This window comes from Cryptotermes secundus, unplaced genomic scaffold (assembly GCF_002891405.2).
Source record: "Cryptotermes secundus unplaced genomic scaffold, Csec_1.0 scaffold505, whole genome shotgun sequence".
Lineage (NCBI taxonomy): Eukaryota > Metazoa > Arthropoda > Insecta > Blattodea > Kalotermitidae > Cryptotermes > Cryptotermes secundus.
In genome coordinates, this window is record NW_019740659.1 from 183,169 (window position 1) to 200,586 (window position 17,418).

The 17,418-nt window shown below is 39.5% G+C and overlaps 1 protein-coding gene across 1 annotated transcript in view; it reads right to left on the reverse strand.

The window, feature by feature from the left end:
- LOC111872461 (vacuolar protein sorting-associated protein 13A) overlaps nt 1-17,418 on the reverse strand; it is a 113,925-nt gene that overhangs the window by 6,117 nt on the left and 90,390 nt on the right. The window contains exons 57-66 of the mRNA XM_033754711.1: nt 15,924-16,089; nt 13,632-13,819; nt 12,612-12,807; nt 11,789-11,950; nt 9,786-9,906; nt 7,516-7,530; nt 3,214-3,337; nt 2,979-3,045; nt 1,410-1,555; nt 186-312 (exon numbers count right to left, since the gene is read on the reverse strand). Of these exons, the coding sequence (XP_033610602.1) occupies nt 186-312; nt 1,410-1,555; nt 2,979-3,045; nt 3,214-3,337; nt 7,516-7,530; nt 9,786-9,906; nt 11,789-11,950; nt 12,612-12,807; nt 13,632-13,819; nt 15,924-16,089 (1,312 nt within the window). The remainder of the gene's footprint in view (nt 1-185; nt 313-1,409; nt 1,556-2,978; nt 3,046-3,213; nt 3,338-7,515; nt 7,531-9,785; nt 9,907-11,788; nt 11,951-12,611; nt 12,808-13,631; nt 13,820-15,923; nt 16,090-17,418) is intronic.

The following is a 17,418-nucleotide window of genomic DNA, read 5'->3' on the forward strand; positions in this document are numbered from 1 at the left end:
CATATATCAAACTTTACTTAGAGATATTCTAAAATTATATGTGGATACACTTGTAATTTAAATAATTCCTGAGAATTTGTTGATGCCCCTTAGACTAAATTATGACACCCTAGGGGGCTGCAACACATAGTTGGAGAAACCACGCCTTATATTAAGATAGCAACTAGAACATTTCAGAGGCTCACCTGCCGTACTTTGAACACCAGCTTGTTGTCTGCTATGTGTGGAACTGCCATGATGTCGTCTATACACACCACCCACTCCACATCCCATGTACCCCACAGACGACACTTCTCAACCAGGAATATGCGCCTGAATTTAGAAACACATATTTACATGATAAAGGCTACAGAAGGGAAGTGATGGCATAGACTTGGAAACACTGAAGACAGATAATAACAAGTGAAAACTACATTTATGACAAACTTAAAAGCAATCATGTGATCTATTGGGTTATGATACCATGTGGTCTTATAGGCAGGTTCCAACATTTTAGGGAAATATACTGCCTCTATCTTCAGTATAGAAGACTGACATTGTAAAAAGGTAAAGTAAAGTTATCCCCGTAAAAGGCTGTGGAGGCCCATAGGGTTGTGGGATATTTCTGCTAGAGGCTGAGTCGAGCCCAGGGCCATAGTGCAGCTGGAAGAATTAGGTGAATTGAAAAACCCAATGACTTCATTGAGTTTCGAACCCACAACCTTCTAGCTTATAGCATAGTGCCTCAACCAACTATGCTACCACATGTCTCCAATGGAGACAGTACACTCCCATAAAAAATGCTGATAACAGCCTACAAGACCACAGAGTGTCCATTTATTTGTAGCTCAGACTACATATGAGTGATATCAAAAGAACATAATGAATTGGAAAGAATCTGGGAGAAAGCAGTTGTGATCTGATCTAAGTTACTAATTCAGCATCTCCCTGGAGGGACTGAGAAAAATCACAGGAACCATGGACAGTATTACTACCTTCTGGGACATGTCATGCAGTCCACAGATGTTTCAGAACATACTGCTTCAATCTTCAGGGCTGATGAGTAAGCCAAGCAACAAACCAGCATGAAGGAGATGGCAAACAGCCTGGCTTACTTTTCTTTCCTGAAGACTGTTACTAGAATTGTACTGATCTATATTCCTTTAGCTGTGAGAACCTCAGTTCCAACACAAATAGCTCAGTCAGGAGAGTCACTGTCCCAGCTAAATCTTGAACCAGTATCCTCTCAAATACAAGTCACAAGCATCAGCACTTCAGCCACCTTGCTCAGATACACAGTATCAGGACCCAGAAGATCTTCACCACTGTGAAAGTCTCAGATCTTATATTGAATTGTGGGAAATGTTGCTGTCACTAAGTTAAGATTCCTTAAACAAACAACAGAATTTCTAAAGAACAAGAAGACTCACTGAAGTGAAATGAGAACATTGACTTTTGCTTCCTTGGTGAGGGAGGCATGTGCCCAGTAGATGTCAGAGTCAGAGTAATAACCTTTACTTAGTGTGTTCAAAAGATGGAGTCCAGTTGCTTCATACACAGAGAAGGGCCGTAGTCCCTGAAAAGGGAAGACAGATGTGACTGCAACAGCAAATCCAGACACAAAGCTTCAGCAGTAAACAGAAATCTTCCCCCCACCACATTTCCCTACCTACCCTTCCCACTTCTTTCCTATTCCTCACACATAATCTATTCTATCATCTACATCTTCTGTTCTTAGCAATTACTAAACATTTGTACATTTATAATGATATGACAGGAACAAGTTACAACCGAATATACTGACAGAAAAATCAACGCAAAGACATTGCACACAGTTTCTCATATATGCCTAGTGGATCACAGCTTCATAGAATTGATATATTCTGTGGCTCAGACTCCAGACAGCTGAGTGCTATTTTCTGAGAAATATGACCAGTGCAGTTTTATTTGGAGTTATCAGTATTAAAAACTGACAAAATTTAATCAAAAACAATTGGAGCTAATTTTGAGAGAAGAACAGAGATTGTGGTTCAGCCCTTACTAGGGGTCCACAGTTGTAGTTCAATTAAATTTAGAAAGTTTTGGTACACAAATTATTATTTGGGTTCAGTTCCTCTAATATGCAATTAAAATGTAATCAAAATCAGTCAAGCTGTTTTTGAGAAAACTGACATTCCCTATGTGGGCCCCTAGTGTGCATACTATTATGTTCCTGAGGACACAATCTACACAGTTCTATTTAGGAGATAATCTCCATAAATTACTGATATTTAAACAAAATCGTTAGAGCCTTCTTTTATGGCTCATCTGAAGGGCATCTATTTATTACACCTTCATATTTTAGTGCTTAATTAGTTGAGCATAGTGATAACTTTTACTGATCCATGGTGGATAAACTCTTAAATACCAAATATGAACAAAATCCATCCAACCATTCAGGCATGTGTGTGTGTGTGTGTGTGTGTGTGTACAGATGACATTCCGGAAACCATGCTTTTGTATTCACAGTCATTGAAAATATGTTAATCCATAAAGAAGGCAAAGCTATCCCTATAGCAGGCCATGAAGGGCCATAGGGTTGTGAGATGTTGAGGGCCCCATATTATGTAGACCGTTGGCCTTATGTGCCAGCTGCCCTTTACACCCACAGGAAGATTCCTGGTACTCATTTCTGTTAGAGGCTGAGTTAACCCCAGGGCCATTGTGCGTCTGTAAGGATTAGGTCAATTGGAAAAATCCACCTCATTGAGACTCGAACTCACGACCTTCCAGCTTGTAGCTTAGTGCCTCAACAAACTACGCTACTGGCTGCCCCTATGTTAATCCATAAAAGTTCATTTTTTCACGATCATAACACTTCTGCATACTACATATTTGGGAAATTAAAGACGTGTAGATTATAAAGCAATTTACATGTATGATATTAACAGCCTAAACTTCTAAGACAATTTGGGAAAAAATCCTCGGAGTGTAAAAATCTACTAATTAGATGAACTTACTGTATATGGGTTCATGTATCGTGGTAATCTGGACCTCATCACCACATCCTCACCCATTTCAGCAGCTCTGGAAAGAGGTCATCCAACATCAGCGATCACAAGAAAATGGAACATGAGACACGTGCACAAAAAGTGAGAAGTTACTTACATGTAGCACACATTATGCTATCATGAGATATCCAAATATTACTGCTCAAGAACTGGAGAAACTGAAGCATCAACTGATGACTCTCACCTTTTAATTCCATCCAGGGCCATTGCAATACAGTCCAGAACCCCTCCAGCAGGTTTAGTCATCAGTCCCATTAGGCCCTTTCCAATTCCCTTGAAGAAGCCCTCCACACCCTCATGATGTGCTCCTGCAGTATCACGGTTACAGCAAGCAATAACACTTTGCAGTATAAAGTTCATCTAAGTAATATGTATTTTAAAACTCAGTTCATACTTCACAAGAAAATAATATGCCTCCCTTATAAAAATTCATTGTTTAATGCTTTTTATGTAAACAATATGTTTATTCTGAAAATCATACAGAATCTATAAATGTATTCTCTGAAAAATGTAAAGCTTTCTAATGCTAGGAAAACAGGTTCTGAAGAGTAATGTATTTTCCTGATGAATTAATCAAACACACCATCCTGATAGATCCCCATTGTTTGCATGCAATAAATTTGCAGTTTCTGTTTCAAATCCATCAAGAAAGTTTGATAAAAGGTCAATAATTTCAACCTTTATTAAGAAAAATCAATTAACAAAATCCTGCATTTTATTCTGCATGTTCACAAATTAACAGTTCTTCCTTTTAAGTTAATGTTTACAATTTCAGGGGAGATGTGAACATCTAAGCCCTCCTCTCTAAATACAGCCCTGGTACATGAACAAAGATAGCCTACAGGAGTTCTCTACTGCAGCAATATTTACATGAAGCACTGTGACAAAGCAAGGAAGTGAAGTAGGTTTTACTCTTACTCTTCTTAAGAAAGTATAGTCATCTTTGCTTCTTTCTCATTAGTCACTGATAGTTTCTTCAGAAAAACACATTCTATTGAAAATATAATTCATCAATGCTTCTCTCCTAATAAGAGCATAAATAGTTACTGCTACATTCTTCAGAATAGTATATAGTCTGTCACTGTTACATTATTAAAAAATGTAATTTGTTATTGTTACTTTCTGCAGAAAAATGCAATTTTATTGTTACATTCTTTAGAGAAGTATAAAGTACCATTGCTACATTCTTGAGAGAAGTACAGAGTGGGGTGCAGAAACTTCCTTTTTGTGAAGACGCAGTTTGAAGGGAGGGGAGGTCACAGAAAAGTGGGGATAGGCTTGGCAAACACAGCAGTCGCGGAAATTTCTGTCTAATGCTCCTCAGTAGGAAACATGAGGTGGATGAGTGAGCAGTGTGCATTTGCTGTCGAAGCCTATTTTTTGAACAACCATTCCTATGTGGCAGTGCAGCATGCGTTCCATACTCACTTCGGAATTAAGCCCAGAGGTCTGGTTCCCGACCGGAAATCGATTGTTTTGTGGGTAGAGAACTTCACGACAACCAGGAGTGTGGTGAAAAAATCATGAGGATGACAACGGACCGTTACAATGCCAGAAAATGTGGAGGCAGTTTGACAGTCGGTTTTGAGATCTCCAAGACACTCCGCTCGCAAACATGCAGTCTGGTTCCAACAGGATGGTGCCACGGCCCACACAGCCCGAGCTTCGATGACAATTTTGAGTGCAATGTTCCCCGGATGGCTCATCTCGCTTTGAGGTGACATCCCGTGGGCAGCGCACTCACCTGATCTAACACCCTGTGATTTTTTTTATGGGGATACCTCAAGGCAGAGGTTTTTAAATATCACCCCACAAACCTCTTTCAGCTAAAGAATTTCATTTGGCAGGAAGTAGCCCAAATTCCGGTGCACATGTTGGAACATGCAGAGGGGAACTTCAGAAAACGGTTGCATCAGTGCATAGAGAACGGTGGCCACCACCTTCAAGATATTTTGTTTAAAACTACATGATTTAAAACTTTAAAGTATGTTCTTTCGTTAGCTAAACATACATTTTGTCTATCAGCAATAATTTTTCTTTTGTTTGCCTTCAAAAAAGGAAGTTTCTGCACCCCACTCTGTATAAAGTACCATTGCTATTTTCTTCAGAAAAATAATTTGTCACTGCTACTTTCTTAAAAAATGTATTTTCTTTTAAAACCTTCAAGGAAAGCAAAACTTTTGAGGAACACAACACTGTTTATATTTTATCTAGGCATAATATCTAGCATACCTGAAATCCAAGGATTAATCTGAATACACTAATAGTTTCCAGTGTTCACTTCTGGCAAAGGAATGCAAAATAAACTCGAAAAGAATAATATAACATTCAAACACGAATAAAAAAAAAGTAAAGGTATCCCTGGAACAGGCCATGGAGGCTCATAGGGTTGTGAGATGTTGAGGTTTCCACATTTTCTAGACAATCGGCTCACAGATGGCGGCAAGGTTGTCAGCCCTACGCTCTGCCCCCTTTACCCCCAAGAATATTCCTGGTGCTCATTTCTGTTAGAGGCTGAGTCGACCCCAGGGCCATAGTGCAGATGGAAGGATTAGGTCAATTGAAAAAAATCCAATGACCTCATTGGGACTTGAACCCGCAACCTTCTGGCTTGTAGCATAGTGCCTCAACCAACTACGCTACCATGTGCCCCCTTCAAACATGAATATTTTACATAACTTTCCTATTGACTAAAAAGGAGGGGCTTAATTCTTACAGCATGGATATTTACAGGTTATTGTTTCCAGTTTTGCTTTTCACTGACAGTGTATTTTTATAATTAAAATGGTGTAACTCTTACTGGTGATATATTTGTATCATAATAGCTAAATTTGATATTCACAGTTTTTAGAGTACAGTTTTGTAGTGTATATGTTCTTTTCCTCATACGAAGAAAATCTGCATTCCCTTGATCTGACAGAAATAATAATAATAATTCATGCAAAGTGTATTTCAGACACATCTGAATTGCCATACATGTTCTCAGCATTACATACTACAGTGCACAGTTCATAATCATATGCTTCTGACTACCAACCTGAGAATGAGAAGAACACAAAATCAACGTGAGTTACTGGACAGTTGCCATGCACTGCAATGTCAGCATACACAAACCACTCGGCTTGTGAAACACAAGACCATTATTTTACAAAGTAATGCATGGATTATTACAGATAATAGGGGAAATAATTTATTTTATTCTCTTTTATATATTTATATCCTTCCCTTCTTTTTCCCATATTCCTTTCCCATCCTCCATCCCTCTTTCCATTTCCTCTTCAGTCACTTCTTAAATTTTCAATTCAATACTTTACTCAATCAGCACATCTTCTGGTTTCAATTTGCTTAACTTGAGCTTTTCCCATGTCCTATAAATGGTGCTGCAACTAAGAATTACATGAATTTTCCAAGTATCCTTGCACCAGCACTGCAATCAATCATAATGGGAATAGTAATATAAAATATGATTGGGTTTCCCCGGTATCCTACCAATGGTGATGTTTGGATTTTTGCCAAATTGGCTATTCTTATATGCAGATTCACTATGATATAAGCTGAATTTCTGGAATGATTTACACAAGTAGCGATCATGATATAAATATGAAGTGACAGGCCTGAATAGTGTTATGAGAAGGCCCATAGGATTGTGAGACATCAAGGCTCCCACATTTTATAGGCAATCGACTCACAGATGGCAGTGAGGTTGTCAGCCTTACGTGCCAGCCATCCTTTAGTCCCAGGATGATTCCTGGTACTCATTTCTATTAGAGGTTGAGTTGACCTGAGGGCCATAGTGCAGCTGGAAGAATTAGGTCAATCAAAAATTCTAATGACCTCATCAGGAATCAAAACTGCAACCTTCCAGCTTGTAGCATAGTGCTTCAACCAACTATGCTAGTGTATGTCCCATATAAAGGACAGGTGATTAATCATATCAATAACTCTCCCTTATATACAAAGGGCTGAATATTAAGTAAGTATTTTGCAATATATGTGCTGAAATGAATGCATAATATTAAAAATGTATGCAAATCTATTTCTCATTTCAATGATTATTTTGAAGATGGAATTATGTTAAATAGTATAAATCAGGATGATTCTATATGTTACATATGTGAAGACCTCCCCAAGTCCAGTGTTTCCTAAGAATACCCAGTCTGACTGTGTTTATCGTTTTCCACAGACCTACATGAATTTTTATTGCAATGTGCTCTTCTGCCAAAAAGTAATTCAAAATATACCTCTAGAGAGCAGGAACACTTAGGTCAGGATACTAATACCTCAAGTTTATTACCTCAATATAAATGTAGCTGTTGTTCCAGAAATTTTCAAGCTTACAGCATACACATTCATTGAAACTGTGGCATAGGAATGTGCCTAAGGGCTGTCATGTATCAGCGGATCACAGTAAAATAAAATGCTTAACTGCAACAATTTGATTGGGCTTTATGCTATTGTGAAAAACATACAATATTGTTTGTCATACCTGGCAATTCCAGCTCTAATGTCCATGTCACATGATGCAAAACGAAAATGGTGTTGTGTGAAAAGGAATAGAGAACGTGAGTAGACTCCATTAGTACATGGCACATTCCACAGTGACATCATCACCCACTACACATCCACACACAGAGCTAGACACAAAGCTACGGTTACTTAAGGAACAGATGAGACAAGTGCAATAATGTACATCAATAATGGCACAGTATGTGTGTGTGTGTCTCAGTAAATAGGAAAGGCTGAAAAAAGAAGAGGCAGAATAAGCTGACAGTTCCTTGCATCAAATGAATGTACAATGGGAAAAGTTGTATCTGTCCAAACTCGAGGTTTAATCTACACAAATGCTTGACTTCTTCTGTGGTAAATTTTTTACTGTTATCAGTATCTAGACCAGGCTACATAGCCTCAAATGGTAGGACTGATAAACTTCAAAAGATTTGGAAGGAAGTGATCATAGTTCAGTTGAGGTACTACCCTAGCATTTGTCTGGAAGAACTGAGGAATACCATAAACACCTCAGTCAGGACAGCCATCACAAACAAAATTTTAATAGAGCACCTCTCAGTTATGGGGCACACGGTAGCATAGTTGGTTGAGGGGCTATGCTACAAGCCGGAAGGTCGCGGATTCAAGTCCCGATGAGGTCACTGGATTATTTTCAATTGACCCAAACCTTCCAGCTGCACTATGGCCCTGAGGTTCACTCAGCCTTTAACAGAAATGAGTACCAGGAATTAATTAAATAATTTTCATGGGGAGTAAAGCGTGGCCGGCGCATAAGGCTGACAACCTTACCGCCATCTTTGAGCCGATTGTCTAGATAATGTGGGACCCTCAATGTCTCACAACCCTATGGGCCTTCACGGCCTTTTACAGGGATAGCTTTACTCTTTTTTTACTTTGCTCACCTCTCAGTTATATGTTTACAGTATTGTCATCAGAACAACAGCCTCAGTGTTCAGTTTTGTTAAACTCAGGTACAGGAAGGGTCTGCTCTCATAGTTGAGAGTGATGTGATATTTGCTGCATATTTATCCCTTTTCAATGCCACACGTTATCATTTAGTGTACTCCACTCTTATTTTATCCTAGTTCTCTCCTCCCTATTTCACCAGCTGTTTCACCATGAAGAGTTTTCTCTTCTACCTTGTGGATGGAAACAGCAATTTTTTCCAAAATGCTGGTAAATATTTACCACGCTACATGGCACCACCTCAAGAATACAGTAGTGTTTAGACTCTAACTTATTGGGAAAATTTAATTTAGTTTCATATCAGTGCAGTGCCTGACACATGGCTCAAATCTCACTTTAACGAAAGTTCTGTCTTCTGGAATGCAATATACCTCACAGTCTGGTGAAAGTCTACTGATGTTCTGGAGGAGCATATCGCGTCCATAGTCAGGGTCCATGAGTAATCAAGAAAGAAACCAGCATGAAATAGGCAGCAAGCGGATAAGTAGCAGGAGAAACCTGATAAATGGGAAGACCATGGATAAATGATTGCCTTTCTACATGAATTTTCCATATATAATTTCATCAAAATTATTTTGGCTACAGTCCTGCTAATGTGCTGTCACAGGTGCATGTAACTTTCCAGTCAGATTGTTCATAATATTGTCACATCAACAGTAGGTGGCCGTCACTTGACATGCGTTTCCTGCATGTCCGTCAGCTATGCATGTGCGGTGACATCACACAGCAACAGTGGGTAGGGGTCATGTATTGGGTGTTTACTGTTGGTCGATGTTGGTCGATGTCAGTCCCTCAGGATTTAACTTGTGATTTGAGGACTTTAGTTATGTGTAATATTTGCAGTGTGTGATCCAGTGAGACTGTTATGGTTTCTGTGTTGAGATCTCTTGCCAGGAGACAACTAGTGAAGACTGGGAATCCTAGTGCGTGTGTAACGGTGCGCTGGAAAGTGTGTAAATCAGTGATAGTGCTTTATTGCATGTACTGACTGTAACTAAAAGAGGTTGTAACCAAGGTGCTAATAAATCCAATCATCTGAACTAGAACCCATCATTTTCATTGTGTGGATGACCCTATATGTGACAATATCCTACTTACAAACATCTAACACTACAGAAAAACAAAATGTAAGAACCTGTCTTTAAATTAAAATGTTTATTCTGTCTTTCAGACTTTCTTATTTACTGTCACATCAGCACAGCTTACTACGTCTAGAATACAAATGTTTGTCTCTACAAACATACGCTGGACTGCCAACACATTCAAAACACACAACCAACTTACCAACGGTAGGCTTCATTATGACACCTGAGAGACCCAAGACCACTCCCATCACAAATGATTTGGATGCCTGAACAATTGTATCAGGCAGATCACTGGCTTGCTGTAAGTAGAACCGTCTTTTCTGTCAAGACAAAGCACACAATAAATTACATATAATATCAACACTTGGAGGGGTATATGGTAGTGTAATTGGTTAAAACACTATTCTACAAGCCAGAAGGGCACAGGTTCAATTCCCGATGTCATTTGATTTTTCAATTGACCTAATCTTTCCAGCCGCACTATGGCTCTGGGGTCAACTCAGCCTGTAACAGAAATTAGAACCAGGAATTTTCCTGGTGGTAAAAGGTGGCCATTATGTAAGGCTGACCTCAATGCTTTCTGCAAGCCAACTGTCTAGAAAATTTATGAGCCTCAATGTCTCACAACCTTATGGGTATCCACGGCCTTTTAAAGGGATAGCTTTATGTTTTTACCTTTCTAACATTTTGAATCAACTGCATTCTCATCAAAATTCTATCCAAACAGAATAAAATGTGAAGTTGTATCTGCACTTAATTAAGCACCACACAATGAAGACAGATGGAGTGGATATGTAGCTCAGTGTATTCGTAACTTTGGTAGCAGATGGAAGAGAATGGTTGGCTTTATGCCCCAGCCACTTTACCTCTAGGGAAAGGATCCCCAGTACCCACTGTACAGGAGCTGTGAGTATCAATATTATAATTATCTGTAATTCTATGATACTTTATAGTTTGTAGATGGGTAATAACCATTTTATTCTGAAGATGGAGGCAATAGATTCTTTTGAAACACTAGTACAGATCTACCAAACTACACAGTATCATATTCCAAGATATTGTATCCTTAAAAAATCCTGAATATTTTGATGCCAATAATATTTCCTAATTCTGGAAGCATCCATGTCTACAGTGTTCACTGTATTCATAGATTCTTATGTGGGTTATGAAATGATGCAGTCTGGCAGTATTTTGGACGAATGTACGAGTATTTTCTCCATATTCAGGGCAGAACATTCCCTACAAAAATTTGGGCTCCAATGAGAAAGATATTAATGAAATCACAAAGCATGCTCACTCATGCAATAATGCTTCTGGCATGTATTCCAGCACCACCCAGTTTGAATCTCAGTCGCGAAAATGATTAGCCCGACTAAGGTGTTTCTTAGTTTTATCCAGTGCCCCAGGCAAATGCTGGGACATTATCTTAAATTAGGCCATGACCACTTCCTTCTAAATCCTTTCCAATTCATTATTTACTATCATCATATCACTACACGGTCTGAGTTACTGACAACATCTATATACATCATCGCCAAAGTCCATCTGTCTGTCCCACCCTACTTCTCTCAAATGGTGCACTGTAAAAAGGTTGATAAACGAAAAAGAAATATTTGTCTTGCAGCAACAACCCTGGGAAAATTTATAATTTGTTATTACATGGATGGGTCCAAGTCTAAACCAACTTATTTCCTCCATATGAAAACTCATTTCCGTCATGACAACAATGGGTATGTTGTTGTACAGTAACCACAATAATGGGCCGCGCTATAGCTCAAGTGGTTAGTTGCTGGCTTCCCACTGCGGTGGCCCAGGTTTGATCTCAGGGTCTGGTCAAGCCGGATTTGTGGTGGACAAAGTGGCACTGGAGTGGGTTTTCTCTGAGTACTTCGGTTTCCCCTGGCAATCTTCATTCCACCAAATTCTCCATCATCATAATCACCCGGGGCAGGCTACAATAGGCCAATCAGTGGCCGCCATTCCCAGTGGACCCAGTTAGACTCCACCCCCCACTAAGCGAATAAAAAAAAACCAATAATGAGACAACGATGCAATCATGATGACACTGAGTGTCTGAATCTCGTCAAGTTCTGTGGTGACTATGATAACAAGGTGATGATTAAGTATTACTGCTTCAGCCAATTTTCTTGGTGGGAGTGTGTCTAGCAGACAACATGCAGTATTCAATGGTCCACTGCTTACTTTCTTGTAGTCCTCATCAAAGCTGAGGTTGCTGAGGAGGTTGCCCAGAGAGGAAGAGATGAGGGAGACTGACCCAGCAGTGCCACCAACAACATGGCCCAGGAGGCTTTGTGCTCCATAGCTCAGGCCATCAGCAAATTCGTCTGGCCCTTCCATGACACCCTGCCACAAGATTGACCACATATATAAAAAAAATTAAACATCAGTATGGCTTTTCTTGGAATGTTAACAATGAAAAATTAAGAGAGAAAAAGGGAAGGAGTACAGGATATATTAAAAATCATACGGGTGGTAGTGGCTTACAAACTATTATCTAACAGGCACTGAAGGTGCCTGACAATTTTAAATGCATCTGCTGGACTATTTAAAGGAACTGTGATAATTTTAAATTGTCAATTAGAAAAAGTAACCTTAATAATAGAAACCATGGACTTCAATGAAATCAACATCCATCTAACTAATTGACTAACTCTCTGGCAGCAGAACTCAAGGATTCAACACTGCTAACATCAAAGCCCACCATTGGACATTATCCTGAGGCAGTTCCATCCACTTCCTGACCTCACAACTTATTTCCCTAAGATCTATCGTACTAATTAACTAACTCTCTGGAAGCAAAACCCAAAGCTTCAGCATTACCAGAAAAATACCCACCACTGGGCTCAATCTTCAGCTAATTACATTCACATCCCATCTTCATAACCTATTTACTTCTAATCCATCTTAATGTTACAATCCAAACACATTTCAGTTTTCCAAGAGGCCATTTTTCATCAAAGTTGCAGTCTATGTAGAATGGCGCATATCTAAATTGTTAGCTTACTAGAAATGGCTCATAGAAAAAGTCTCCAAAGCCTTCAGTAAAATCTGTGATGAGGCCATATGGATTGCCAAGGACATCAAGTCCTAGCACAAGGACATGGAACTGCTGGATCAGCTGACTGCTGTAATGCCGATAGACTTCATCACGCAGCTGACTCAGGCTGACAAGGCTACCCGCCTGTTCCAGATAAGCCATCCTACACAAAGTATACAGCTGCATCAAAGACACTCATATATTTTCCACTGTTTCATTACTTAAGGCGAGCTACAAATGCTCCATCTTGCTTGCCATTTTGTGTGAGCACTCTTGAGTCTGAGGGCAAGATGGAATGTCTGCGGGGACACGATCAATACATAATTTCAGTGTAACATAAGTTGCTTGGCGCAAAGTATACTGGTCAGACTGAAGAGCATGCAGACAGAATGAGGAGAAAGGATAGCATGTGGCCAGCCTGAAACCTCCTTACTAAGACTCTAATCAACTAATACCTACGGACCGAAACCCCACATAAACATCATGGTACAAGCCAAGACAGTTTACTTAATAAAGATACTAGGTGTATGATGAAGAGTTCTATATTCTGGGATATGACACTGTGTAGTTCATTGAAACTCAATCAACATTTTTGAGGCAGGCTTGCTGCCTGCTTCTTGCTGGTTTCTTGTTTAGCTTATCCTTAAACTCTGAAGGTGAAGGTGAGGTGTTACTTTGAAACATAGGCTGATTTTCATCAGAATACTTGATGTTATGTCCCAGAAGACAGAACTCATAGCCACTGCTGTGAGAACCTCAAATATTGTCTATAAGAATCTACTTTATGTTGGCTGGTGGAGGAATGATAACAAGTGGGGAAATGGCAATATTCTTCCTCTAATCAGATTCTACCGGTCCTTTATATCAGAATGTCAAATGACCAGCAACCTTTCTCTTGTGACTAATCAGTTACTATGTTTAACAGTAACATAAATTGTTATTATAATTTCCCAGTTACAGATATGTTTATGCCATTATTATTCTTACTTCAACCTGATGCCCTTCACCTCCATAAGCATAGCTCCAAAGGAGTTGAGGAAGAAATCAACAAGGTCAGACTTGAAGGAATGAACTCTGTTCTTATATACTGTACCCCGTGGTGAGAAACTGAATTGCAGTGTTAATGGTGATAAGTGGAGGTACTCGATCACCACTTTGGGACCTTCACTAGCAGTCTGTAATCATCAAAATGAAACACGTAACTATGTAATAATCATATGAACTGCTCCCTTCAATCATAACCTTATCTTCTGTACATAATCAATGAACATAAATGTTATGATATCAGAAATTCATGAATTAATCATTAAAAATAACAGCTTCTTACTATGTAATCAGCAAAGTGCCAGACCAGAGGTGTACCCCAAAATGAAAGTCCATGAATTTTATAATGTGTTGCCTGATCAGGGCTATTGCATAACTCAGGAGGCAGAGATGGATGAGTATAGAGCAAGGATAGAATGATAATTAGTAATGGGACACCAATAATTTTCTACTGCAGTGCCAATCCATCCACCATGAATATCACTTAAAGTACACATGACTGAACCCATAGCTCTACAGCAAGAAACCAGTCCCTAACCACCCGAGCTATGGCATGGCCTTCAATTAGACATTACATTATACATGAATTTTATGAAATTTACTGTGTCTTGCTCTCTCAACTTAAATCTGCCTGATGGGAACACACTATCTGTACAGACATGTATTTCCCACATTAATTTTCACGTTAATATGATATTTTATCTACATTCATTTCATTTTTCTTAAATTGAAATTAAATTCTTAGAGAAGGAGCAGGAGTTCAGAATTTCTTGACAGAATTAGAAAAGAGGAGAAGAGAGGAGAGGAGAGGAGAGGAGAGAAGAGAGAAGAGAGAAGAGAGAAAAGAAGGGAAGAGAAGAGAAACAATTACAACAATGTTTTCTAAAATGTTACTATCATCATCAGCATCACACTCTAGACCAGCATGATAGCACAAGTGAACCATGTGGCTACCTGGGTGAGAACACTCCCAGGGGCAGGACATTATACAAACACTTTTCCTTCTCTTTAGTTTTGCTACATGAAAATTAATATCTGCTGCTCTTTTGTTCATACTGTGACGTGTTGCGATATGGATGATGACCATCCCTCCCCACCAGCCGTGACATGCCAAGCGGAGCTGAAGTGAGCCGAGTCCCAGCACGCTGGTCGCTATGCAAAGCAGGTAAACAGTGGTTGCTAGAGATGACGGTAATAACAGCGGTACCCATTATGTAACAGGCAAACACGGCGTCAGACAACAGTGGTGCCTATTACGTAACTGTTTTCCCGTTGTCCGGCTGAGGGTTTCTAAAGGAACTACACAGCCGCCGAAGACAGTTCTCAAGTTCTTGAGTTACTAGTTATGAGTTAGCCAGGCAGTCAACCAGTCTGTTGTAGTCTAGCATTTGCAGTCTAATATTTGTGATACTGCCGAGGCCAGTAATTGTGAGATTGTAAACTGTGTGATTGTAAGAGCGAATGTGCAATAAAATTCGCTATATCCAATAAGGCATGAAGTTATTTGTCGTGCTATATACACCCAACACGTGACAATATTACGATCATTAATTAGTGGTAATCTAAATATGTTATGCAATGATTAAATAAAACTGTTATAAGAACTGTGACACAAATGATGGCTTTCAGCACAATGTCTGAAAATTTTGTGTTATTAATTGTGATGAAGTTTTGAGAGAGTTGTTCTGTTTTTAACTTGAGGGAGGGGATTTCTTGTTTTCTGGGTCAGCATTTAGGCTAGCACTGACCCTGGTTACATAAATCTCTGCTGGTGAAGATAGTAACAATTTCCAAAATACTGAAAATCCAGTCCACCTTCAAACAGCTGACTTCCAAAGACGTTATTACCCATACTGAGACAAACCCAGTATCTGTGGTACACAAGTCAGACATACCACACGAACTAACCTGCTTGCTACAAACACATAGAAGACACTTCAGCTACCTGGCATTAATGTGCTCTTTCATGACAGTGTCAGTGTCTAAGCAAGACAGTGTCAAATGTTACAAGGATAGACGAATGATGAATTGGGAAGGATTTGGAAGGCTGTGGCCTAATTGAGGATCTAGCCTATAATTTATGATTGACTGAGGAAAACCATGAGACCAGGTTAGCTGGTGTCTTGGCTGAGGTTTGAACCAAACACCTCCTGAACACAAGCCTAGAGTATTATTGCTGCATCAACCTGCTTTGTGCTTCATGCTCTTCTTAAAATATTACAGGAAGATGTATACCTTAGCAGCAATCATTGCTATGGGAATGTGTACCAGTGCAATGTCTGCTCGTATTCTGACGGACGACTTTTCTTCAACTTCCCAATTTGATAGAATGTCATGTACTGAAAGAAGGAAGCCCTTATCCAGTTGCAGAGAGAATTCTTGGATTAGCACCTTAATAAACCTGAAAAGCAATGAGAAGTACCAAAAATAAGATCTCTGGACATTATCAAATATTAAACAGAATCTTGTCTAAAATTTCAAAATTATTTGTCATGAAAGCAATGCATCAAAGAATTTCAGTCTAGAAGATGTACCAGTATTGTTCATTAAACCCTTTCAGACCATGAATGTACAACTGCATGGGTCAGGAAACTGAAGAGAAAGAAAAGGGACCAGAGAATAGGAGTGGGGGGAAGAGGGAGGGAGGGGGAAAAGAAGAGAAGGAAGAATAGTGAAAGACAAAAGAAAGTTGGAAGAAAAAAGGAGACATTCATGAAGAGGAAGAGAAAGCTTCATCCTGATGACGTGGGTCTCTGAGGGGAAGTTTTCTCAGCTTAGTGTTCAAATCTTTTCACTCCACAGAAAAGCCTTAAGTAGATTACATTGTAATCTCTTCAGATAATCTCAACGTACATTCATGTCTCAGGGAGAGATGGAAGGTTTCATTCCCATGCACAAAAACATGGAGCATAGATATTAAATTCATGTAAAAGATATGTTCTAAATGAATTCACAGAGGGTGAAAATGCACAGATCAAACATATATAAATGTTGTTCTCAAGGTTTCCTTAGCCACTGAAAGGGTTACTGCTGCAGATGCACACAAGACATTGCAAGATTCGGCCAAATTTTCACTTCTCCCTTGCATTCCTCCTCTTTTTTTTTTCCTTGGCACTACAGCCCCAGTGGGCCTAGGCCTACCTCCATGAACTTCTCCATTCACTTTGGTATTTCTAGATCTTAGACATATGGTAGAACTCCTTGGGTGGATGATCAGCTTGTTGCAGGCCTCTACCTGTACAAAAACACACACAAACATCCATGCCCTGGGTGGGATTCGAACCCACAATCCTGGCTTCCGAGCGAGCGAAGACAGTGCAGGCCTTAGACCGCTTGGCTACCGTGACTGGCGCATTCCTCCTCTGCCATCCACAAAATATTCTGCTCCCCTTCTGCCTCCTCCCTTAGTCATGCAGCAAGCAGTTCTCATTAAAGCAAGTGCTACTAATGTAAACTTGCCTAAGTTACTTCAAGTGCATTAAAATAAAATTACATTTTTCAAATTCACACATGAAATGGGATAGATGTATGTGCACCTGTGACTATAAGCTTGAAGTTAAATGAGTAATAATTTTCTAAAGGTTTGTGATAATGATCGATTCGTTGTAAGATTATGATGTTGAACACTCTCTGGGTAATTTTAACGTTGACAACATTTTGGAAGCTGACTCCCTCCCTGTCATCGGGTATAAAGCAGGAGAGGGTGACATTCAGGTGGATCCATTACTGC